This window comes from Mustela nigripes, chromosome 2 (assembly GCF_022355385.1).
Source record: "Mustela nigripes isolate SB6536 chromosome 2, MUSNIG.SB6536, whole genome shotgun sequence".
NCBI classification, from domain to species: Eukaryota; Metazoa; Chordata; class Mammalia; order Carnivora; family Mustelidae; genus Mustela; species Mustela nigripes.
The window spans coordinates 83,598,630-83,626,595 of NC_081558.1; the positions used below are offsets into that span (position 1 = coordinate 83,598,630).

General features: G+C 36.8%; 1 protein-coding gene across 1 annotated transcript in view; it reads right to left on the bottom strand.

The window, feature by feature from the left end:
- Positions 1–27,966, bottom strand: part of KCNH8 (potassium voltage-gated channel subfamily H member 8) — a 373,933-nt gene that overhangs the window by 125,754 nt on the left and 220,213 nt on the right. Inside the window, exon 6 of the mRNA XM_059390865.1 lies at positions 1,200–1,357. Coding sequence (XP_059246848.1) covers positions 1,200–1,357 — 158 coding nt within the window. The remainder of the gene's footprint in view (positions 1–1,199; positions 1,358–27,966) is intronic.

Genomic DNA, 27,966 nt, shown 5'->3' on the forward strand with positions numbered 1-27,966 from the left:
ATCTCAGGAAACAAACTGAGGGTTGCTGGAGGGGAAGAGGGTGGGAGGAGTGGGGTCGCTGGGGGATGGACATTGGGGAGGGTATGTGCTACGGTGAGCGCTGTTAAGTGTGTAAGCCTGATGATTCGCAGACCTGCACCCCTGAAACAAATAATACATTATATGCTAATTTAAAAAACTTTAGGAGCAAATTGCATCATTGGCCCCAAAATGCTATTATATGTCCCTAAATTCTCTCTATGTATAGGGAACACTTAACGCTCTTAAGAACAACCATTGTTCAATAGTAAAAATAGCTGCTACCACCAAGGGACGTACTTGCTTTTCTGCGAAAGGCATGAGGTTGTGTGAAGAGTTTCCATGAAGAAAGAGAAGTTACAATCCTACAGAAAAGTCAAAGATCCAACAAAGCTCTCAAGTTCATGGCCATTGTATCATTTTACATTTCTGTTCCTCCCAACATTTTTACAAGGACTTCTAAGAATTGGTTGAATTCTTATATTAATTTCAGTACTCTTCTGTATTTTGATCTGTCCTATCTTTGTTTTGCCAGTGAATAATGAAACACTCAAGAGGTAGAGATTAAAAGTCCTAAAACTAGAAGAAATCTTAAACTCTACACTAAACTTTGGAGGCAAATAACTGCCTTAGGAATGAAAAATAAGGCTTGTATTCCTGCAGATGGTTTCCTTACCAAAGGATTTGTTCTGAGTTGCTATTGATGAAACTCTGGCTTTTGGGATATCCTGGTCTAGGTATTTATTTATTTTTTAAAAGATTTTATTTATTTATATGACAGACAGAAATTATAAGTAGGCAGAGAAGCAGGCAGAGAGAGAGAGAGCGGGAAGCAGGCTCCTTGCTGAGTGGAGGGCCTGATGTAGGGCTCTATCCCAGGACCCTGAGATCATGACCTGAGCCAAAGGCAGAGGCTTTAACCCACTGAGCCACCCAGGGACCCCATGGTCTAGGTATTTAAATAACTCAAACCAGTAACGCAAATTTTAAAAGGAAGTAACTTCTTCAAATGGACTGTCTGTGGCTTGTATACTCTTGGCCACTTTGGCGTCTTTATTCAGGAGGGCATAAAATCCTAGGTGCACAGACTGTCACAAACACTTAAAACCTGAACATGTGGAAAATAAACACAGGGTTAAAAATAACCTTTAAGGTCATGCAGAAGGGAGCTCTTTACTCACCACTGTGACATTGAAAGCATACAGGAGATCAAACGGCAGGGCTGCGATTAAATCAATGATGAACCAGGTTGTGACGTAGTGGATGCAGATTGATCTTGCTTCAAAGATAACTTGGCCAGACTTGCTGACATAGGTTGTTCGGAAATTTAAAATAATATCTGCTTGAGAAAAAAAGATAAGAGAAAGAGGAGGAAGGCGTAGAAAGAAGAAAAGGAGGAAAGAAGGAAGGATGGAGGTAGGCAGACACGCGGGCAGGGAGGAAAGGTGGAGGAAGAAAATTGCATAAAATTATATAAAATCAGTCAAATAGTAACCTCATAGTGTGTTTCAGACTGATAGCACCTGAAATTCTCTTCTTGACAGATCCAGTTTAATTCAACGAACAGGTATTGAGGAAGGGTGAAGGAAGTAGTGGGGCCACACGTTAGCATAATTAAATGAATAAAAATAACAATAACAACAATAGTCATCAGTTACTAAATGCTCACTATGTCCTTGGCATTGTCCTAAGAACTCAGCATAGGTTATTTCACTTAATCCTCAGAACATGTTCTTAAGTAGACAGTATTACCTCTATATTAAAGAGGCAGAAACTACTTTTTTTTTTTTTTTAACTAAGTCTTATGGAGGAAAAGTAACATATCCATGATCATAATTTCAACAGTGCCAAAGATGATTTTGAACACAGATATAATTTCTAGTTTGTAATCTTTTTTTTTAAATAAAATTGTACTTTATTTCATGAACGAAGTTTTACTAATCTCTGTGTAGGCAGAGAATCATCTCTGCCCTAATGGCACTTATATTAAAAAAAATACCAGAAGATTCTTGTTTAACTTTCTAGGTTAAATTTCCCCATTCCATTTTCGTGGACGATGTGATCATTTTCAACCCTTCCTTACATTTTATTATATTTTTATTTTATATTCTATTTTATATTTATATTTACTAAATATTAAGAAGCTTTCAACAATATATGGCCTTCATGAGTGCTGGTAAATGATGACCAGAGCCACAAGGATCGTCTTGGGGTCACTCCTGCGATCTATAAATAAACATCTCTATTAGTCCCTGGGTTAAATATCTTTAAAGCACTGGAAGAGATTACCTTTTCCTTCGTCTGTTTCAGAGCTGAGCACAAACGGGTCATGGGGAATTTCAGGATTGCTACACACATGCAAGGAGGATGATGGTTGAGTATTTTATGGGCCATGAATTCAATACAACATACTTCTCTGTGGAACTTCATTCGTGGGGAGTGCCGTGATTCATGGACTCAATGAACAAAGGAGGGAATGTGGGAAGAAAATATACCAAAGAAAATAGGAATGGAGGGAGTTACAAAGCAAATGCAAAGCTCTGAGTTGCATGGTTATTGAATGAATTGGAATACTCTTTACAGTTCATTTAAACCTTTGAAAATAAGTAGAATAGGGCTGCGTGAGGGTAAAAATTTGACATCACAATCATGATGAATGGCAGTGATACGACATACATAATGTGTACTAGGTATGTTGTTTTTACTTTTCACTTCTTGTTCACATTTGTGGTAAGCAGAATTCAACAATGACCTCTCTCACACAATCTTCTCCCCTTAAGTGGGGTGGAACCTGTGAGCATGATATCATGCCATGGTCATGTTATAGTATATGGCTAACAGGAGATTCGCCTGGATGGCCTCACTTGATCAGGTAAGTCCTGTACAAGCAAGTTTTCTTCAGCTGGTGGTAAGGGATTGGAAACCAGTGAGATACATTCTTCCTGAGCGGGAAGAAAGCAATGGCGACGATGCTGAAAAGACCACGTGACACGGAGAGACAGACTGTCTTTAGTTGTTGACAGTGGCCCCTTGCTGACATCTAGCAAGAAATGGCGACTTCCATCCTAAGGAAATGAGTTCTTCCAACAGCCACATGAGTTTGCAAGAGGATCTTAGGTCCAGAAAGAAAGACCGAGTTGACACCTGGATTTCAGCCTTATGAAGCTCTGAGCAGAGTACCCAGGTAGGCCAGACCTATCTAACCTATAGAAACAAAATAATCAATAACTCCTGTTTTAAGCTACCAACTTTGTGGCGATTGGCTGGGTAGCACTAAAGAAATGAATACAACATGGGGGTTCCTGGTGGCTCAGTTGGTTAAACGGCTGCCTTCAGCTCAGGTCATGATACTGGAGTCCCAGGATTGAGTCCCGCATCCAGCTCCCTGCTCAGTGGGGAGTCATCTTCTTCCTTTGAACCTCCCCATGCTCTCTTTCTCTCAAATAAATAAAATCTTTTTTTTTTTTTAAATGAATACAACATGTGTTCTGTCATTTGGTTCTCATCATAGCCTTGTGAAGAGAGATAATATAGGAACTATGACAAGACAGATTACTATTACATTATTAGAGATACCACAGATGCTGTTAGCATGAGCCCAGTACTATTCTGGACCATTTATAATCATTATCTCATGGACTCCTTACAACAGTGCTAAGAGCTAGACACTTTTATGATCCTCTTTACAGATGAGGAAACTGAGACACAAAGGAACTGAAGTGACTTGTCCAGAGTCACACAAATGATGAAACTGAAGCATGGGATTAGACTCCTCAGCTAGTTAGTGAATGAGCAAGACCCAAATCCAAGTCTCCTAATTTCCAATTTAGTGCTTTGACTTTTGGTACCTTCATAGAGGCCAGTCCCCTCCCAACTCTGGAAGCAAGTTCTGGGGAACTTAAAAAGAAAGTAATTTTTCTAGTCTACTGTGAATAAGCCAACTTTTTTAAAATGGCATTATTAAAAGTCACATTTTTGTCAAAAAAATAAAAACATTGAAATAGTTCTTTGCTAATATTGAAAATTGGAAAGAAGGAATCAGTGGCTAAACCATTCACAAAAGATGAAAACCATCCCAAGATGGTTTCTGCTGCAAAGTAAAAGTTCTATCATGCTGCAGGGCCACCAAGAAGGAACAGAACACTGGAATGCCATCAGGCTGTGAGGGTAGCATGAGCACTTCTCATTCTTTCTTTTCACTTTCTGGGCTCATGTATTTGTTTCTTAGCAAGCCAATTTAACAGGTCAGGCCACCAGCTGTTGCAATAGGGCAGGGATTTCAACTTCCTGCTTTCCAAAAGAAAGCTCAGATGAAGCATATAGGTTTTCATTTTATGAATGAGAGATCCAGAGTTGTTTACCACGCCCTTCCAGTGAAGGAAACCCCGCGGTTTTCCATAACGCAGGCTGAGATAAGTTTGCAAGATCATTGTAAGATCGGAAGGAGAGAATCACTAAATTTTACTCCTGAAACCAATATTACACAATATGTTAACTAACTAGAATTTAAATAAAGACTTGAAAAAGAGGGGGCGAAAGACCGGAGGGACAAATACCTTGCATATTTACTAACTGATCACCCGTTCTACCACAAATTTCACAGAAAACCCGCTGTCACCATCCACACTCTGGGGCACACCCATGAATGGAGGAATGAATAAAGTGATTGGCCTTTGGTTGATTGATGCAGCAAACATTTTTAAAGCTGTGTAGTAAATTATGTGTTTGACTAAAAAATAAAAGAGGTGCAGATTTCTGAATAGAAAAGACATTTTCCTGGATGAGTCATTACAGAATATCAGTTTAGGAAGCTTTTAAAAAAATAATTTGTTACTCATTTGAGTTGATTGGGTGAACAGAAGATATGCTAATTTTAGGTTTTAAAAAGAAGTAATTATAAGACTTTTTTAAAATTATAAGACTTTTATACACAAACAGTGACAATAGTTAATATAAAAGCGATTTTTAGAAAATCTACAGATAAAAGTCTATTTTTGAAATACATGAATACTTCAGGCTTATTTTCAGGGTGATAAAACTCAATTTATATTATATTCTAAGATTTCCCGGACAATGGTCCTATTGTTGTGCAAAACTGTAGGTTTACTCAATGATTAGTATTATTTTTGGAAAGCTCATTTCTAAGAAACCTACTTTTGTCATATGCATAAAAATAGTCATAATTCTGGTGTACTTTGATTTACAAAACTTCACATTCATGAGTTTGTGTGACAATACCAACTCTCTCATGTGTACTATTTTACCAATGACTCAGGAGATTTAAGAACCTTGTTTAAAGCCATGAAGAGAGTAAGCAACAGAGGACAGGGCATCTATTGACACTTGATCCCATTTTCTTTCCATAATCTTCAAGATTACCATACTTCCCAATATATTTCAGAGGGAATAACAACAGGTCGGTGCAGGGAAGTGCATTTCCATTGAGAACCCCTGGATCAATCAAAATGTCAGCACCAGCCAGGTAAAAGAATGTCACAAAAGTGTCATAGGAGACACCAAACTGAATGTAAGGGAATGAACTCTCTTGGATTCTGTCTGGAGACAGCAGGGAATACTCTGTTTTCTCTTCAGTGATAAGAATGTGATATTGGGGGGCACCTGGGTGGCTCAGTGGTTTGAAGCCTCTGCCTTCGGTTCAGGTCATGATCTCGGGGTCCTGGGATGGAGCCCCACATTGGGCTCTCTGCTCAGCGGGGAGCCTGTTTCCTCCTCTCTCTCTGCCTGCCTCTCTGCCTACTTGTGATCTCTGTCTGTCAAATAAATAAATAAAATCTTTAAAAAAAAAAAAAAAGAATGTGATATTGGTGTTTGAGAACCAAGAGAAATCAATGCTTGTAAATATCCCCTTAAATGGAAGAGCAGAGATGACTCCCCAAGTTCTCTAAGAGTGAGGGAAGCGTAGAATAAAATCAGATTCTGATGAGGAAGAAAAGAGCCTTCCTTCCAGAGCTAGTGTCCCTCCTAAGAGAATCACAGCTGCGAAGTGGAGCTTGGCAAACATTGGCAGTAGTCTCTCCTCCCCCTGTGCTTATCCCACTTCCTTTAAAGGTTGTGTATCTTTGGCAATTAAATCAGTGACTCATTCAAACATTACAGTAAGAATGTGGGCTCCTCCAGACAGTCCACAACCTACCTGAAATGCAACAGTGTGGTTTCTATTTTGAGACATCCGGAGAGCAAAAGTATAATGTTTTTTTGATGTATGTTGAAAATACATGAAGGCATACTCATTGTTATCCAAATTTCTATATGTGGTTTCCCTCATTAATTATGTTTATTATCAACATGCACAATTGTCCATAAATACACACACACACAGTTCAAACCAGGAAAATATTCTAAAAACCATAACAAATTAATTTATAAGAATTTACTGCCTCAAATTCTTACTGTCTCATGTGTTTGTATGTACATAAATAATCCCTTGTAACACATGGTGCTGGTATCATGTGGAATGAGGAACGAAGCAGGGCAACAGAGAATCATCATATGTACTCTACGGGGTTTATAGAATTTCGAAAAAACTGGTCATAATATACACCACCAAAATGAGGTGAAATATAATTAAATTCTCTGACAATTCAGATGGCAATTATTTTCAAGATAATCAATTTGCCTTGTTGCTTTTCAGTTTTACATAAGCATGATTAAAATAAAGACAAATAATGGAGGGAGAACTGTGTACATGTTCTGTTTTCATATTGTTAAGACCTCCAAAAATAAGTGTTTCATTTCACTCCCACACTAAACAGCTATGTATGTGGACTAAAAAGCAGAAAGGTTAAATCTATTTTTTCTAGTTTGATATCTTTGAGAACTATATAATTAGAAAGTAAAAGAAAAAAGGGTGAATTTTATATGGCACAAATTAATAGATTTTTTTCTTTATTAGTATGTAAGCCAGATGGGAAATAATTTAAAAATCATATTGGCTCATTTGTTAAAAAGTAAATTAAAATATAATCGTGTGCATGCAAGCATATGCACCACATAGAAATAATTAATATCTTCATTTAGCTATTTCTTTAAAAATTAATCAATGTAGTACAGCGTGGGTGGAAGGATATTTAACTAAACCAGCTGCCGACTCATATTCTAAAGATACCCTGTCTTTTTTCACTGCTTGTTAGGCGCTCTGAACACAGTATGATGTCACAGCATATTGAGCCAGAAGGTGTGGGAAGATGAATAACCAGGAGCTAATTAATGAAGAAGTTCGAGGGACTAACAATCCTAAGAATGTAATTGATTGTCCATGTTTGCTTTCATTTTATTGTATAAATTTACCATGTAAAAAGACTTCCATATAACATGCACATTGGTATGTGTAAGAACTACCAATTTTGGTTCCCTATAAATTATTCAACTTCATTTCAGTAATATGTAACTTTAAATTAGATATTGAACTCTGGAATTACCAGATCATTTTTAATAAAAATAATTTAATGATTAAACATAAACCTAGTGAAATACCATGATTCATGCATATGCCACTTAATTATAGAAATCCCTTTGGCATACTTCTTCTATCTATAGTTATATTTACCATGTGGTAAACTTTCCAAATTTATGTACAACAGTAATATAAGGCCTGTCATATCTATAAATATCTGAAATTTAAAACCCTAAATGTTTGAGTCTATTAATTTCATATGAAGTAAATATTGTTTATCCAAGTAATAAAACTTAGAATTGATGAAAACTGAGATGGCTTAAAAATGCATTGATATAATTAATGTTTGCCCCAAAGTGAAATCCAACACATACATCCTCATTAGAAAAATTTTAGAGTAAATAAGGCCTTTATGGTTATTACATTTTAATTAGGGCTCTTATCATCATTTTCATATTGGAGGAAAATAGTTCTCTTAGTGTTTATGGCAATTTTTATTGCTGCTTACCAAATATTCCTGGCTCTCTACCTCCTGGTATGATTATATTTTATGACATTTCCCCACCACCTGAAGAGATTGTGTGTCTCACTTTGGCTAAAATTATGAGAGCAGAAGTAGCCTGAAACACCGGGCAAAATTTTGAAAGCTAGTGAGCAATTCCTCACATTTTCTTCTCCTTGCCTTGATGACCATGGGAACATGGGGCAAGATGGAGTCTCTGTCAGCCAAGGTTTCTGACTAACTACAGTGGGCAGAAATCGCAGCTGACCCACAATGGACATGAAGGAGACATAAACCTCTGTGTTATACCCCACTGAGATTTTGAGGCTACTTGTTACCACAGCCCATCCTAACAGATACGTGTTCCTAAAAGGCTATAGAGCAGAGTGGCTAACAGTGAGTATCTGGAGTCACACTTCTTGGGTTGTAAACCACTGAGCAGCATTAGCTGCTGCTGTTAGTATTATTACTAGTGGTACTACTACTGCCATTCTATAGGCTTCAAAACTGAGAAACTGGGACAATGAATGACTTACCAAAAGTTGCCCAAGAAATTAATACCACTAATTTTATTGATACTTTATAGATCTGATACACGTAATATATGGTGCTAACATGACAATAAAACTATAAAAACAGATAGCATTTTTAAAAGTCTTCCTACCTGATAGGGTTTGTTTTAAGTGCTTTATATGTATTTCCTATTTTGATCCTCACAGGTCACTATGAATTAGGTCTTATGTCCATTCAGTGATAAGGTTCAAAATTAATTTGCCCATGGTTACCCAATTAGAAAATGGGAGAGCTGGAATTTATATTCAGAGTCTGCCTATATACAACCATAAAATATTTTTTATTATAATTCTTCACCTTCTTGTAGCTTAGGAAGGAATTCTTCTGGTGAGAGATCTATGAATTACTTTTTAAGATTACTTTTTAGAGTCATAAGAAAATATGTAGTATTTTGGCTATAGGTTGCTATATATAAAATTATTCAGCATCTTTAAAACTGTTTTGATTTTTATTTTGTTTTTACTTTTTTTAAGTTTTTATTTAAATTCTAGTTGATCAATACACAGTGCAATATTGGTTGTAGGATTGGAATTCAATGATTCATCAGTTACATATAACACCCCGTCATCTTCAGAACAACTGCCTTTAAAACCTATCATCCACCTAGCCCATCCCCCACCCATATCCCTTAATCAGCCCTCAGTTTGTTCTCTATCTTTATGAGTCTCTTATCGTTTGTTTCCCTTTCTCAGCACACCCTATATGTTCATGTTTTGTTTCTTAAATTCCGCTATGAGTAAGATCATACAGTATTTGTCCTTCTCTGACTTATTTCACTCAGGATAATACACTCTAGCTCCAACCACATCATTGCAAATGGCAAGATTTCATTTTTGATGGCTGAGTAATATTCCATTGCGTGTATATACTACATCTTCATTATCCATTCATCAGGTGATGGACATTAGGTTCTTTCCATGTTGTGGTTATTGTTATTAATGCTGCTATAAACATCAGGGTATATGTACCCTTCAAATCTGTAATTTTGTTTCCTTTGGGTAAATATCTACTAGCATCATTGCTGAACTGTAAAGTACTTTCTATTTCTAACTTTTTAAGGAACCTCCATACTGTTTTCCAGATTGACTGGGTTAATTTGCAGTCCCACCAAGAGTTCAAAGGGTTCCCTTTCTCTGCATCCTCACCAACACCTGTTGTTTCTTGTGCTATTAATTTTAACCATTCTGACAGGTATGAGATGATATCTCATTGTGGTTTTGATTTGTATTTCCCTGATGATGAGTGACATTGAGCATCTTTTCAGGTGTCTGTTAGCCATCTAGATGTCTTCTTTGGAAAACTGTCTATTCATGTCTTCTTCCCATTCTTAACTGGATTATTTGTTTTGAGGGTGTTGCATTTGCTAAATTCTTTATGCATTCTGGATACTAAAATTTTATCAGATATGTCATTTGCAATATGTCATCTCTCATTCTTTAGACTGCCTTTTAGCTTTCTGATGTTCCTTTGCTGTGCAGAAGCTTTTTATCTTGATGAAGTCCCAATCGTTCCATTTTTGCTTTGGTTTCCCTTGCCTCTGGAGATGTATCTAGGAAGAAGCTCCTATGTCTAATGTCAAAGAGGTCACTGCCTGTGTTCTCCTCTAGGATTTTGATGGTTTCCTGTCTCACATGTAGGTATTTCATCCATTTTGAGTTTATTTTTGTGCATGGTGTAAGAAAGTGGTCCAGTTTCATTTTTCTGCATGTCACTGTCCAATTTTCCCAACACCATTTGTTAAAGAGACTTTTTTTCCATTGGGCATTCTTTCCTGCTTAGTTGAAGATCAGTTGACCATATAGTTGTGGGTCCATTCCTGGGTTCCCTATTCTGTTCCAGTGATCTATGTGTCTGTTTTTATGCTAGTACCACAGTGTCTTGATTACTACAGCTCTGTAATATAGCTTAAAATCCAGATTCGTGATGCCTCCTACTTTGCTTTTCTTTTTCAGGATTGCTCTGGCTATTCGGAGTCTTTCATGGTCCATAAAATTTTAGGATAGTTCTTTCTAGCTGTGTGAAAAATGCTGGTGGTTATTTCTATAGGGATTGCATGAATTGTGTAGATTGCTTTGGGTAGTATATAGATTTTTAACAATGTTTCTTCTTCCAATCCATGAGCATAGAAATATTGTTCCGTTCTTTGTGTCTTCTTAAATTTCTTTTGTAAGTGTTCTATAGTTTTCAGAGTACAGATCTTTGACCTCTCTGGTTATGTTTTTCCCTAAGTATCTTATGGTTTTTGTTACAATTATAAATGGGATTGGATCCTTGATTTGCTTTTCTGCTACTTCATTATTGGTGTAGAGAAATGCAACAGTTTTCTGTACATTGATTTTATATCCTGTGACTTTGTTGAGTTCATGTATTATTTTGAGCTATTTTTTCATGGAATCTTTTGGGTTTTCTACATAGAACATCATGTCATGTGCAAATAGTGAAAGTTTGACTTCTTCCTTGCCTTTTTTGGATGCCTTTTATTTCTTTTTAGTTGTCTGATTGCTGAGGTTTTGACTTCCAGTAACTACATTAAATAGCAATGGTGAAGGGGACATCCCTATCTTGTGCCTGACCATAGAGGAAAAGCTCTCATTGATGATGATATTAGCTGTGGGTCTTTAGTATATGGCCTTTATGATGTTGAGGTATATTTTTTATCAAAAATCGATGTTGTATTTTTTCAAATGAAAATATTTTTTCTGCATCTATTGTGAGTATCATATTGGTTTTATTCTTTCTTCTATTAATGTAGTGTATCACGTTGATTGATTTGCAAATATTGAACCATTCCTGCAGTCTAGGAACAAATCCTACTTGATCATGGTGAATAATTCTTTTAAAGTACTGTTGGACTTGATTTGTTAGTATCTTGTTGAGAATATTTGCATCCATGTTCATCAGGGATATTGGTCTGTAATTTTTTTTAGCGGGTTCTTTGGTTTTGGAATCAGGGTAATGCTGGCTTCATAGAAGGAGTTTGGAAGTTTTCCTTCCATTTCTTATTTTGGAACAATTGGAGAAGTCTGGTAGAATTCCCCTGGGAAGACATCCAGCCCTGGTCTTTTGTTTGTTGGGAAATTTTTGATTACTGATTCACTTTCTTTGGTTATAGATCTCTTCAAATTTTCTTTTCTTTTCTTTTCTTTGTTTGTTTGTTGGGAAATTTTTTATTACTGATTCACTTTCTTTGCTGGCTATAGGTCTCTTTAAATTTTCTATTTTTTTGTTTGTTTGTTTGTTTGTTTCAGTTTTGGTAGTTTGTATGTTTCTAGGAATTTGTCCATTTCTTCCAGATTGCCCAATTTGTTGGCAAATAGTTTTTCATAATATTCTCTTGTGATTATTTGTATTTCTGTGGTGTTGGTATGATCTCTCTTCTTTCATTTGTGATTTTATTTATTTGGGATCTTTCTCTTTTCTTTTTGAGATGTCTGGCTAGGAGTTTATCAATTTTATAAATTGTTTCAAAAAACCAGCTCCTGGGTTCATTGATCTGTTCTACTGAATTGTGTTTATTTGTTTCTATATCATTTATTTTTCTCTAGTCTTTATTATTTCCCTTCTACTACTGGCTATAGGCTTTATTTGCTTTTCCTTTCCTAGCTCCTTTAGGTGTAAAATTGGGTTTTACATTTGGAACTTTCCTTGCCTCTTGAGGTAGGCCTGTTTTGCAATATACTTCCTTCTTAAGCCTGCCTTTGCTTTATCCCAAAAGTTTTGGACTGTCATGTTTTCATTTTCATTTGCTTCCAAGTACTTTTTTATTTCTTCTTTAATTTCCTGGTTAACCCATTTATTCTTTAGTCAGATGTTCTTTAATCTTCATGTATTTGTGGTTTTTTCTATTTTTTTCTTGTGGTTGACTTCAAGTTTCATAGTGTTGTGATTGGAAAATATGCATGGTATGATCTCTATCTTTTGTAATTGGGGAGGGCTGATTTGTGACCCAGTATGTGATCTATTCTGGAGAATGTTTCATGAGCACTTGAAAAGAATGTGTATTCTACTGCTTTAGGATGAAATGTTCTGAATGTATCTGTTAAGTTAATGTGGCTAGTGTGTCATTCAAAGCCATTGTTTCCTTGTTGATTTCCTGTTTCAATGATATGTCCTTTGCCTTAAGTGGAATGTTAAAGTCCCCTACAATTATTGCATTATCAATGAGTTTCTTTATGTTTATTATGAATTGATTTATATATTTGGGTATTCCCAAATTGGGGGCATAAATATTTATAATTGTTAGATCTTCTTGATGGGTACACTCCTTAATTATAAGTCCTTCTTCATCTTATTTACAGTCTTTGTTTTAAAATCTAATTTGTCTGATATAAGGATTGCCACCACAGCTTTCTTTTGATGTCCATTAGAATGATAGATGGTTCTCTATCCCCTCACTTTCAATTTGCAAGTGTCTTTAGGTCTAAAATGAGTCTCTTATAGGGAGAGATGGCTCTTCTTTTTTAATCCATTCTGATATCCTGTGTTTTTTGATTAGAGCATTTAGTCCATTTACATTTAGAGTGATTACTGAAAGACTTGAATTCAGTGCTACTGTGTTACCTATAAAGTTGGAGTTTTGGTGACGTTCTTTGCTTCTTTCTAGTCTTTGTTGCATTTGGTCTCCCCCCAACACACACTGAAAAAGTCCCCCTTAATACTTCTTGCAGGGCTGGTTTAGTGGTCATGAACTCCTTCAGTGTTTGTTTACCTGGAAAACTCTTACCTCTCCTATTCTGAATGATAGACTTGCTGGAGAGAGTATTCTTGGCTGTATATTTCTCCCATTCAGCGTGCTGAATATATCCTGCCATCCCTTCCAGCCTGAGAAGTTTTTATGGACAGATCTGCTGTAAACCTGGTTTGTGTTCCCTTGTAGGTTAAGGACCTTTTTCCTTGTTGCTTTCAGGAGTCATTCCTTTTCTGTGTATTTTGTGAATTTGACTATGATGGGCTTTGGCAACAGTTGGCTTTTGTTGAATTTAATGGGAATTCTCTGTGCTACTTGTATTTTGATGTCTGTGTTCTTCCCCAGATTAAGGAAATTTCCAGCTATAATTTGCTCAAATAAACCTTCTGCCCTTTTTTCTCTCTTGATCTTCTGGGATTCCTATGATATTAATATTATATGTTAATAAGTTGCTGCGTTCCCTAAATCTATCTTTGTAATCCATCACCTTTCCTTCCCTCTTCTTTTCAGCTTCAATATTTTCCATACTTTTATGATCTACACCACTGATTCATTCCTCTGCTTCATCCATCCTCATTGTTATGGCATCCATAACAATGTATCTTGGTCATAGCATTCTTACTTTGGGCCTGACTAGATTTTAGTTCCATTATCTCTGGAATAAGGGATTCTCTAGCTTTTATCAAGCCCAGCTAGTATCTTTTTTTTTTCCCAAGCTCAGCTAGTATCCTTATAATTATCTTAAATTCTAGTTCAGATATCTTACTTCTATCCATATTGATTAAATCCCTGGCTGTTATATCTGCTTCCTGTTTTTTTCTTTTGGGGTGAATTCCTCCATCTTGTCATTTTTTACAGAGAGCCGGAAAAAAAAGAAAACCTATTTCCTAGGTGGGTTTTTGTCTGTTTGTTTAAAGAAGCTAAATCTAAAAAATAAAAATATATATATTAAAAATATATATAGTATATATAAATAAAAATTATAAGTAAATACAAATTAAAAAGGAATTAAAAATAAAATAAAATTAAAAAGTAAAAATTAAACTAGATTGTTTCCCCTAGAGCTAAAGCTTTGCAGCTTTCTTGACAATAGACTTGGTGTGAGCAAGAAGTCTGTGTTGGTCTTCTGGAGGAGGGTCCTGTTGCACTGATTATCGGGCAGACTAGTCCTAGCAGAGATGCACTTACAGGGAGCAGGGTGGGCAGGGCGTGGTGCAAGCAGTTCCAGTCTTCACTTGGTGGTGCTGTTTAACTCACTAAGGTTTGGTCCCTGCTGACAGGCAGAGGCAAAACAGTGTGGCCCCCTTCCCAAAGCTGAGAGTTTGTGCTCACCACTCTTCAGAAATCCCTCACAGAAGAGCAAACAATCACTCCTCTTGCATCCCCAGCTTCCATCAGATCTCTGCCTTCACCTTGTCTGTGTCTGAGCCTACTGCCTGCCAGGTGGCACCATACTCCTGTGTTTTATCTCAAGAGCACTGCTGGATTTGAAAACTCCAAGTTTTAGGGACTCCCAAGATAATGGAAGCATGCTAATCCTTTGGTGAGGGTCTTGTCATACTTTCGCTCTTTGCTGGCCCATCTCAGGAAAAGCCCAACCAAATAGCAGTTCATTGTTTATGGCAAAGTAGAGTCAAAAATCCAGCACCCAGTTGAGTCCTCAGCTGGCATATCTGCTCATATGATTGGGAACAGTGCAGAAGGGTGGCACCACCTGTCCTTTTTGTGACTCAGGGGATCCTCAGACCATGCTGAAACTCCTGGGTCTTTACCCTTCTTCTCCCACCTAGATCACCTTTAAACCAGGCATGACCCAGATGGTGATGGACTTCTGAAGCTTTAGATTTTGTGCTCCCCTGCTTACAATATCTTGTGTTGTCCCTTTAAGCAAGGCTCCCCTCCACAGTACCTGCAGTCTTTATCTCCCTTCTACATTCTAGAAGGTTTTCACTTTCCTACTTGAAGACTTGCAATTTTGTCATCTCAGTCCTAAGATTCCTTGGGTGTTCAGAATGATTTGATAATTATCTATCTGTGTTCCAGGGACGGGGCAAGCTTAGGGTCCTCCCACTCCCCCATCTTAACTCCTCTCCTTAAAAAATGATTTAATTCAAGAATGGCATATATATTGCAAAATGCACTGGTCTTAAGTGGACAGCGTGAATTTTCCCAAAGCTAATCATTTTTGTCATTACTAATGGATAGATATAACTAGGACCAGAACATAAGAAACTTCTTTTATGATTTGTCCAGTCATTAACTCCCAAAAGATCCCATAATTTTGCTTAATTAATTAGGAAATTTATATAAATGAATCAATAGTATGTACGTGTATATAGATTCTTTCATTAGACATTGCATGTGATCAATTTGGTATCACATTCACTTTTATTGTTATGTAATATTTCTTTGTATGATTATACATAAATTCACTTCTTAATTTTACTATTGATGAAAACTTGGGTTGTCTCCAATTTCGGCTATTACAGTTAATGCTCTTAGAAATACACACACACACACACACACACTACCTTTCCCTGTATAGTTAGTTATAGGTATGCCTGTTGACTCTATGAGTTGAATTGCTGGGACATAATTATATGTTACTTTGCCAGTAGATTCTGGCAAAAAGTCTAACAGAGACTGTACTAATCTACATTCCTACACACAATGCATGGAATTTCACATTGTTCTATATCTTTCCCCCATCCTTGGTGATTTGTCTCTTAATTTATTTTAATTTTTTTCTACTCGTTCTAGTGGTGGTGAAATTATTTTCATTTTCCAAATGATATCAAGCACATACTAATTGCATACTTGAATATCTGCTTTCATGAAACATCAGTTCAAGACTGCTGTCTAATGAAATACATTTTCCTCTTTTTTCTTTAATTGATTTGTAAGAATTGTTATTATATATTCTGATTGTCGGTTGTGTTCTGTCAAAGTAATTTATGCCTATTGCCAAGATCATTAAAATATTCCACTATGGTGTCTTCTAGGAGTTTTATTTTTTTGACTTTAACATTTTATCTACAATCCTTTGCTGCAAGTGATTCTGTGTATTGTGTGATGCAGGAGTCAAGATTTATATTTTCCCAGGTGGAGATCCAATTGATCTAGCACCATTTTAGAAAACACTACCATTCTCCCCAAAGTATTCTAGTGCCACATTTGTCATAAATCTGATGATCGTATAAGCATAGATCTGTTTCTGGTCTCTACATTTTGTTCCAATGGCCTACTAATCAGATACCAGCTTTTCCAGTACAGTCAGAAATGGATATGCTTAAGCTCTATCAAAGGATTCTCAAATGCATTTAAAATATGAGTAATATATGACTTTTAATGCAAACGTTGATTAGTCACAAATCTGAAGTATTACATTTTTTAAAAATTTAATGAAATAAAATATTCAGTATTTGAAATACTGGAACCATGCTTCTCACTTTAGCACATTATGATCTCATAGCTATTTTTATGATTATGATCAGTAGAAATTGCTCATGTATTTGTGTTATGCCATAATTGCATTTCTACTTGTGGTTTCTATAATTTAGTCTATTTTAGTCTTTGTGAAGAGGAAAATCATAAAAAGATCAATAATGTTAAGTCATACCTCTCTGATTTCAGTAAGATACTAGGAGGATCAAGGATCAAGCAATAATGGCAGAGTTGGGGCACAGAGTGGTTCTTTGCTCTAGTTGTATTATAATCCAGGTCACTGAAATCAAAAGGACAGTTGGGAAACAAGACAGTATCTGGATTTCATTAATTCTCCCTTAGGGTTGTCTGAGTAGAGAGAGAAGCCCAATGACAAGTCAATATCACCTGGAATTTAAGAGTCAAGAATTCATCATGGTGGCTGGATCACCAAAACCAAGAAGGGAAATCACTAGGCAAGCAGAAATAGCATCCAAATAATCGCATATGGAAGTCAACAAGACAAGTCAGTACTAGAGGGGGACAGGAGGAATTCCAGAGCCAGTGAATACCAAGATGCACCTATAGACAGAGGCAGGGTGGAATATGAGCTTTAGGGGTTAAATCTATCCTTTGGAAATGTACACTATCAAAGGGTTACCAATTAGAGCTACAGCCATAAAAGAAACAAAGTTTTCAGTTATTTTTGTCTATATTTCACATTTAAAGTCTTTTTTTTTCTAAGTTCTTACAAACTTTATCCTTTAAACTTATTTTAGCACATTTCTGGAGGCTAGGGAAGAAACTGTTCCTGTATCTGTTTATACAAATAAAATATAATGTCTGGTGCTTCTGTATCTGTTTGTATAAATAAAATATAGTGTTCTCAATGGTACTCTACAGAGAGCAAAACATAACTCTCAAAACCTACCAACTCTGTATCTTTCTACTTATTATATTTTCTACATATTTTAATTACTTGTTTCTTCTTATTTTCTATTTGTAGGGCAGTGGGCTATTGATGTAAAGATGAATAACTAAAAGTTTACAAAGACACATCTATTGTTAAAAATCACCTACTCATGTACTCAGGAAAAGGTCTTGTCCTCAAATTAACTTTTTATTACATTAAGATTGTTTTACTAGCAATATGGATAAAACCACATTGTCTTTGTCAGGTTAGAGTCAGAAAGTGTTACAAAATTCAGTTTACTCAGGATTGAACACTATCACAAACCAGAAGTCTAGGGTTTTATTCCAAGAAGTTGTTTTCTGAGGCATTACTCAAAGTACTCACTCAAAGCAAGTACTCCAAATGTGGTATTAGGCTGTCACTAGTATGTTACTTGACTTGGGGTAATTTTTGATGAATCCTATACTTGAGCTAATGCTCTTTTCTTATTTAGCATCTGAATGTCCATTAGTACTCATACTATGCTGAATACGTATTTATGTGCAAGCAGTAATATCTCTTTTGCTGTTGGAGAGATTCAAACATGACTGTTTCTCAATATGCTTCAAAGCACCTGGGTAGCTCAGTCATTAAGTGTCTGCCTTAGGCTCAGGTCATTATCTCAGGGTCCTGGGGTCGAGACCCACCTGGGGCTTCCTGCCCAGCAGGATGCCTGCTTCTCTCTCTCCCACTCCCCCTGCTTATGTTCCCTCTATTACTGTCAAATAAATAAATAAAATCTTTAAAAAAAAAAAAGATTGCTATTGGCCATGCATTCTGTATATTTCAATTGTTATCAGACTTTTCATGTGTATGGTCAGTTCAAATTTTCATTCTCTTATAAAAATACATCTCTTAGTGATAAGGATTCATTTGTCTTATCCTAATAATGATGTCCAAGACAGACAGATCTGATCAATTATCATCCTCTGTCACTGTTCACTATTCTTCCTCTTTTCCTTTAGGCAGTGCTTTTAATGAGCATGTAGATTATTTCCATTTGCTTCTCACCACTTGGGAAGAACTGGTTTGGTGTCTTGTAATACACAAGACTTGAAATACATTCAAAACCTGTAACAGCAATGCTCTTGATAAATGAATGTGGAGAAAGAGCATATTTATTTTGCAAGAAAAGATCTGCATGTTGTGTTGATATTAGGTTGGGAAGTCAGTGAGTCAAAATTATACCCAAGAGAACTTTAGCCACCCATAAAGTACGTCATTCTAACACATCATCTCTCATCAAGTCCACTGTATTGCCTTTCTCTTCACCATTAAAAGAGACTGTGGCATCTTAAGTTAAGTAGCAGGTGAAGCAGCTGACCCACAACCAGTGGTCACATTGTAACTTCTTTAAAAGACTAAAATCACATTCAAGTCAATAAAATCCCCATTGAATGGGAGAAACAAAGGAAATAAGACCTATCTTGCACCTTACTTCATCTTGTCCTTAGGCTGAATGATGAGGGAAATTTCCTTTAATATTTAATATTTAAAACAGTACCTTGTTTTCCTTCTCTCTCTCCTTCTATCAGTCTAAAAGTCCTGCAACTGTACTGCAACTGTAGTCTATCATGCAAAATATAACAGTAAAAGATCGCTGTTCACCAAAATTCACATTCCTTTTTATCCAGAGGAACAGAATTGCAGCTGGAAGACAATTCTCACCCCCTTTGCCACTGGTGCGGTCACATTTGAGGTTCTTGCAATGGAAGGACTGTATGTAGATTTTACATTTTGCACATAAAATTGTGCATATTTGTCTCTCTGCACTCTTTGCTTTTCTGTTTCTGCTGCTTGGAATGGAGAACAGAGTGACCTTAGAAGCCACTAAATATAGTAGAGCCACTGTCGGTCTCAGTTCTTAAACAATGGCATACGGTAACCACCTTCCCCCTCTTCTCTCTACCAGCCTTCAATACACTCCCCAGAACATAAGTGAGAGAGAAATAGCTTTCTACATCTCATAAACCACTGAATTATTGTTGCAGCTCTTGTTACAATAGTTTACTGGACGTAACTAATACACAAAGCAAACTCCACTGCGCTCATCCTTCCATTAACTTCATAATTTAACATTTCTCATGAAATACTGTTTTGGTAGCTGGTCTTGACAGTCCAATCAGACTGTGACCTTTTGTCATTATGAGCAAGGGACTCACCCAATTCTCCAGCCTCTTCTAAGGATGGCAGCACTCCTAAGTAGTAGTTTTCCTTTTATAATTTTCAGCCAAAAATTGGTCAGTGTTATTTCAACATAAACCCCTTCCTGCAACAGCTCCTAGGCATTCAGCCTCCTGGTGTTGCTTGCTTAAAGCCAACACATTAGTCTGATCCACTGAGGTCACCTGGTATAAATTTGTCAGAGTTAGCACAGGACAACCACTTAATGTAGAACTTCAGGTAAAGAATGAGTAATGTTTTAGCATAAGTAAGTGCCATAAGAAGAAAAAGTCCTTTTATTGCTACAACCATCCTTAGCTTAATAAATCTTTCAAGAGACATCCAGGTGACCTGAAATTGGCCATACCTTCTCATCTCCCCAAAACATGTGTACAAATCCACCTGATGTCCCGATCAGGAACCTTAAAAACATGTGTGTGTGTGAACATGTGTGTACATGTGTGGATGTGCATGCCACCAGACGGATCCTGAGGCTGAAGTGAACTGTGCAGAAGTAACATGTTTCAGCACCACAAATACGAAATATCACGTCCTCATCTGTCTCTCTTCCATTAGCATCTGTTGTTTCCATTCTTTGAAAAATAGTATCTCTGTTTTCTGCTAAGCTATTAACTTCTTTTAGTTCCTTCCTGTAGATCTTTACTTTGATCATCAATTCATGCACAGCAAGAAACATTCCATCTATCTTTTCCCACCTACTTTTATGGTTGTACATTCTTAGGCTTTGTCTTGTTGTGCACCTCTGCAATGACCTTATTAGGTCTTCACATTTTTTTAAAAGGGTTGCAAATATTAAACATTTCCTCTTTTTTTTTTTTTAAAGATTTTATTTATTTATTTGACAGAGAGAAATTACAAGTACACTGAGAGGCAGGCAGAGAGAGAGAGAGAGAAGGAAGCAGGCTCCCTGCTGAGCAGAGAGCCCGATGTGGGGCTCGATCCCAGGACCCTGAGATCATGACCTGAGCCGAAGGCAGCGGCTTAACCCACTGAGCCACCCAGGCGCCCCTGCATTTCCTCTTTTTTGGTCTTGGTCTCCCAAAAAGATGAATGAGATGAATTGCTTCATGTTTGGTATTCTAGACTTTTGTTCCCTTCCAGATTATTTCTAGTTTTTCTACACTTTATTATACATTTTGGATTATCCAGGGTAAAGAAAATTGTTTTGAAGATCTCCAAAGGAATACCACCAAAATTACTGATTTCCATGAAAACTGAAATAATAGTCATGCTATGGGCACACCATTATTAAATTTAAAATATGTGTACTTTTTTGTAATTTATCCTTTAAAATTATAATCTTAGTTTGCTTAAATATGATGATATAATAATGTTATGACTATTTGGGATGAACACTGGCTTTTATTTATTTTTTCAGAAGACATATTTATTTATTTGACAGACAGTGAGAGAGCAGGGGGAGGGGCAGAGGGAGAGAGAGAAACTCAAGCATTCTCCCTGCAGAGCATGGAGCCCCAGGTGAGACTCGATCTCATGACCCTGAGATCATGATCCAAGCTGAAACCCAGTCTGACACTCAACTGGCTGAGCCACCCAGCTGCCCAATGAATAATGGCTTTTAAAAAATATAACTAGGTACAAATGTAGTGATCTGAAGGGGTAAGTGTACCTGAATGTTTATAGCAGCAATGTCCACAATAGCCAAACTATGGAAAGACCCTAGATGTCCATCAACAGATGAATGGATAAAGAAATGGATAAAGAAGATGTGGTGTATATATATATATATATATATATATATAGTGGAATACTATGCAGCCACCAAAAGAAATGAAATCTTCCATTTGCGACAATGTGGATGGAACTAGAGAGTATTATGCTTAGCGAAACAAGTCAATCGGAGAAAGACAATTATCATATGATCTCCCTGATATGAGGAAGTTGAGAGGCAACATGGGGGGTTTGGAGGGTAGGAAAAGAATAAATGAAACAAGATGGGATCAGGAGGGAGACAAACCATAAGAGACTCTTAATCTCAGGAAACAAACGGAGGGTTGCCAGGGGGAGGGGGACAGGGAGAGGGTGGTGGGGTTATAGACACTGGGGAAGGTATGTGCCATGGTGAGTGCTGTGAAGTGTGTAACCCTGGCTATTCACAGACCTGTACCACTGGGGCTAATAACACATTATATGTTAATAAAAAAATAAAAAAATATAAATAGGCTGTAATCTCAGCCCTTGCACTTAGTAGCTGTGTCTACCTTGAAATGTTTTGCCTTTTTACCTTTTCTAAGTTCTAATTTCTATTTAAGTGATGAAGCTAATAACTATTGCCCCTCATTTATTTACTCAGCCAATATTTATGGATCATCTAATAGAAGAGATACATGTATTGGCTAGATTCTGGGTGTACAAAGAATACTAATATTCTGTTCTTGCATTCAAAGAAATTATAATTTAGCAGGAGATATAGGAAATTATAAAGTTCAGTGATGAGTGTTCCGGAGGAATAGCTATACTAAAAAAGGAATAGTTAACTTGGAAGGTGAAGACCTAGCAGGTGAAGCTTAGGAAAGTCAAGTGCGAGATCACAAGTGATCTCTGTCCTGAGGGATGGATAAGAGTTATTGAGGCAAAAGAGAAAGAGGATGGAAGCTGCAAATATGCATTTCTTTAAAGTTCAAGAATAGGGGTGCACCTGGGTGGCTCAGACACTTAATCAACCAACTCTTGATTTTGGCTCAGCTCATGGTCTCAGGGTAGTGAGCCTGAGCCCTTCATTGGACTCCATGCTGGGCATGGATCTTGCTTAAGAGTCTTTCTCCCTCTCCTTGTGCTCCTCCCCGCACCTTGCACATGCACTCAATCTCTCTCTCTCTCTCAAAAAAAAAAAAAAAAAAAGAGAGAATAGGAAGTGATTGAAGGGTTTTTTAGGCAGGGAGATGACATGATCAAATACACATTATATCGAGACAACAACAGCAACAAAAACCTGACTCTAACATAGTGAATAGATCGTAAGAGTATGAGCAAGAAAGAAAGTTGGTCAGGGGGCATGGCAGTCCAGTCAGAACTGATGGTGACTGGAACCGAAGTGGTGGCAGTGAAGAGAAGAGACAGTGTACCAACAGACGGCTAGTGGTGGACCACCCAGGACTCTGAGCTTGATTTTACTGGGGGATGAAGGGAAGGGGAGCAATCTGTGAAAAGCCCTATGTTTACGGCTCACAGGGTCCTGTTCAGAGGTATGGGAAAATCCAGGAAGGGAAGAGGGGAGTAGTTTAGGAAAAGAAGGTGATGACTGTCTTATTTACTATCAAAGTGAATTTCCAGTCATGCTCACTTTCAAACATTCAACATCGATTTACTGCACTGTTACTGTATACCAACACCTGGAATCCAGTGTCTTCATGCCTTGCGCTGCTCTGCTTCTGAGCGGGTGGTCTTTATCCAATGGCCCTATCTGTGTTAGGTTTTTTGAAACATTCCATTCCAGCAGTGAATTTCATTCTTCCCATAAGGCCAGGCTGAGGTAGAATCACAAAAGGACGAATAACCACAAGCACTGCTTATTTCTTGTGGCCACTTTAGTAAGTTCATCTCATTCCAGATGCTCAGCCCTCATGGTCTCTCACCCCACTTCCCTATCAATGTCTCTGATCCCATCTTCACAGTCCATGACTAATACTGACCAGCTTTATATCTATTTCAAAATACACCAGAGATGTCTTTCCTGCAATCATGGAATCATCTACACAGCCTGGAGCAAGGCACCACTGCTCTTTCACAGTCTCCCAAAAGTTTCACACTGAGGAAGGTTTTTCCAATTATTGTAGAGGCTTCTCAAGAATGGGGAGAATGCCTTCACTTTCTTCAACACACTTTTCATCATTCCATGTATGGTATCAGGTTTATGTCAGGGTTGCCTTTAAATAATTCTTAGCAGTTAATTGTTTAAAAAGATTTCTAATTTTCTGGTGGGCAGGATGTCCAGCTAAGTTGAGACTAGCATCTCTTTGCTTCTCTGCACATCCGTGGGTCTCTCTTCTGCCAGACGTGGACAGCATCCTAGTACCTAGCTTTTTGAATTGCTGAGTTCATCTCACACTCACCCTATGGAACCATTTGGGGGGGGCCTTGAGAAACTTTTGGAATGTTTGCAAAAGGCAGGCAAGGCACCACAACCTATGGGATTTCTCAAGCTATCTGCTGTTTGCTTATTGGCACTGACTTATTAAGGATTAGTTACTCTAAAGTGAACTATACTGCGGGCACCTGGGGGGCTCAGTTGGTTAAGCACTTGCCTTCAGCTCAGGTCATGATCCAAGAAGCCTGCTTTTCTGCCTTTGTGCATCCTCCCCACTGCTCTCTGCCTCTCTCTCTCTCTCTCTCTCTCAAATAAATTTTAAAAATCTAAAATAATAATAATAATAATAATAATAATAATAATAATAATAGAGTGAGTCATACTGTTTAAAAATAAAGAACAGCCAGCTGTGGGACCATATGAAAAAACCATGGAGGCCTGCCTTTGGAAAAGAAGGCTATTGTTCAACTGGATGAGCCACACTTCCTGTTTTGTTGATCTGTACCATGGTAGTAAGTAAACATTAGTCTACTGCTTACTATGGGTCAGATATGTATTAGCTGGAGGAACTGGAGAAGTAAATATATTATCCAGTCCATGTCCTTTGGGAACTCATAGTTTATTTATGGTATGTGTGTGGAGTCGGGGAGAAATAGACAACTATAATAGAGGGCAGAAAAGTGAGGGAGGGAAAGCATTTAAATAATGCATGAGGGAAAACTAGCCCAGACTCCTGATAGGAGTAAGATGACTTAAAAAGACGATCTTGTAGAAGAGGCCAAAGATGCCACTTCAAGGATAAGGAGAATTTTATTAGATAAAGCTAAGGTGATGTGTTGCCTCCCCCCACCTTTTTTTATGAGAGTACCAGCTATGAAAGATATGAAAATACAAAGTATGTAGGGAATGGCACAGTTGAAGAAGTGCTGGTGGTCCAGTATGACTGGAGACACAGGAAAAAGGATAAAGTGATGATAGATAAAAAGATGAGAGTCTAGACCATGGAGGGTCTTCTAAACTATGTTGAGGAATTGCCATGTGCAATCATTTGAGTGACATCATATTGGTCCTCAACAAAAATTTAATGAACAACACATAATGAATTACATCTAGGCCTAGGTGACCATAATGTTTTCTGTTATCTAAAATATCTAAAGGGGTCCCTGAGTGGCTCAGTAGGTTGGGCCTCTGCCTTCGGCTCAGGTCATGATCTCAGGACCTGGGATCAAGCCCCACATCGGGTTCTCTGCTCAATGGGGAGCCTGCTTCCCCCTCTCTCTCTGCCTGCCTTCCTCTCTGCCTACTTGTGATCTGTCAAATAAATAAATAAAATATTTTTAAAAATTAAAAAAATAAAATATTTAAAGGGGTGCCTGGGTAGATCAATAGGTTAAGCCTCAACTCTTTATTTTGGCTCAGGTCATGATGTCAGGGTCGTGGGACCAAGCCCTATATAAGGCTCCATGCTCAGTATGGACTCTGTTTAAGATTCTCTCTCCCTCTTCCTCTGCCTTTCTCCCATCTCTATAAACAAACCTTTTTGAAAATCAAATAAAATATTTAAACAACTTCTCAATATACTCAATATATATTTGCTTTAAAAATTATGTATTTATTTAATTTTAAAACTGTTGGCAATTGGAGAAGAGATTATTTCAACGGCAAATGCTAAGTGAATGGGTTGAAATGGGAATTATAAACCATATAAATGATGTCACTTTTACTTAGAGAGTATGAATTTTTTTTTTATACTGCAAGGAAACATATATGAAAAAGTGGGAAAAAGAGAGAATGACATAGCAGAGTTCATGTTTGGTAAGAGACAAATGGGAAAAAAAAATCCTGCATTAGTCTGCAATAAATTTCTAAATCAAGAACTCATAATTTTCCTCTGGGTTTCTAAATTTAGTAATATTCCATTTTTAATTTCCTTGCCTTGTTCAAAACAAGCCCTATTGTTTCATATTTTATGAGCACGTGCTCCTTTTCATACTCTATTTACAGTAATAGGTAAGTCACAGGGCAGCATCATTCTCAAATGAACGCTAAGACAATTTTCCTCTAAATCTACCATTTCACAAACATTTCAGATATAAACATAATGGATTCGGATACATCGTGTAATAAGTTTTGTATCTGTCAGGCAAATGTAACTCTATTTTCCATGTATATATATCTTATCTCCTAAGGAAAAAAAATTAGAAAGAAATAACAATGATGCAATATTAATAACACTATTTTATCTGAATTACTCCATTAAGTGAAATGACTGTTTAGCAGTAAAACAAATTCAGAAAGTGACAGGCACCTATAACTTTGCACAAGATCTATTACTATAAAAAAATATTAGCATGAAAAAAATATTAGCATGAACAAATTGTATTTCAACTAGAACTTTACTGACCAATAAATGCTCTAAGAATAATGTGATTAAAAAATGAAACTTTGAAAATATGCTGTAAGCTGTATATGTTAATATTCTATGGTCCAATTATTCCACCCCTTAAAATATTCTTTTTTTTTCCCCTTAAAATATTCTAAATACATTTGATGTTCTCTTTCCTTGGAATATCCTTCATTGAGACATACAGTTCCTTGTTTCCTTGCTTCACTTCTGTTTTTATTTAAATGCCCTGTTCTTTTTTTTTTTTTAAGATTTTTATTTATTTATTTGACAAACAGAAATCACAAGTAGTCAGAGAGGCAGGCAGAAAGAGAGGAGGAAGCAGACTCCCTGTGGAGCAGAGAGCCTGATGTGGGGCTCAACCCCAGGAGCCTGGGATCATGACCTGAGTGGAAGGCAGAGGCTTTAACCTGCTGAGCCACCCAGGTGCCCCTAAATGCCCTGTTCTTAATTCTCATTACTGACCACCTCATTTAGGATTACGATCCATTTCTTTTCCCTTCTTTGCTTTACTATTCTCCATGCAATTCACCACTATATTACACATGTTATTTGTTTTGATTCCTGTTTATCTCTACTGGAATATAAGTCCTATAAAGGCAAAGACCCTGATTTGTTTCACTATTCTATCTCTACCAACCAAAACACTGCATGGTAAACTATAGGCATTCAATATATATTTATTTAGTTAGTGAATAAATGTGTTTTTCCATAAAGATGTCCTCTATAATTTTTTAAGTAGCAAAAAAATCATCTTAAATGTGCAACAATTAAGACATGGCTAACTAAACAGAATAGTTCATTTATATAATGGAATATTATGCAACTATTAAATGTTTATAAATACTTATAAAACTCAGAGAAATGCTTACATTAAAATCTCATGTGGAAAAATGTCACCAAAATTTGTATAGACTGTGATCACAATCATATGAAAATAAGTAGGGCAAACAACAACCAGAAAGTTTGAATGTGGAAGCAGTAGTTGTGCTGGGATGGGTGTGACTGAGGACTGTTTGTTTTCTCCCGTTTCTATTTTAAAATTTTTGTAATTAACATGGTCTACACGTCAATAGTGCCACGGTTGAAAAACTACTTACCTACATGCCCATTTTACATGAACTTTAAAACCTTTCCATATAATTCAGAGGGTGGTTGGATTATGGACATTGGGGAAGGTATGTGCTATTGTGAGTTCTGTGAAGTGTGTAAACGTGTCGATTCACAGAGCTATACTGCTGGGGCTAACAACAAATGATATGTTAATACAAAAATTTAAAAATTAAAAAAAAGACTTTCCCATATAATTCAATCATAAATGATGCAACCATCCACTCACAAAAGATGAATTCCCCATAAAGAAATATTTATGTTTATTTATTCTGAAAAACCTAAAGAAGCAACAATGAAACTGACAGTTTATTTGCAAAAATAAATGCAATTTTACTCCTTGCTTCAGTGCTTGAGTAGGTACTTTTAAGTACCTCTGTTAAGTACTTATTTGGGAGCCTTTAATAACAATAGTGAAAACAGTAGCTTACTGTTCAATGGACTCTTTTGGTTTCCCCCCAAAGCATTCTGACAACATCTCTTCACTCTTGAGATAAGACACTGGGTATGTTATACTTCTGTAGGAATCTGAAGTGATGGAGTAGTTTTCTGGTTTTGTTTTGTTTTGTTTTTGTTTTTTGTTATTGTTTAATTATTGCTATATCCTCAGGTTTAAATTTCTTCACCAGATAAATAGCTGGTCAGTAGCCG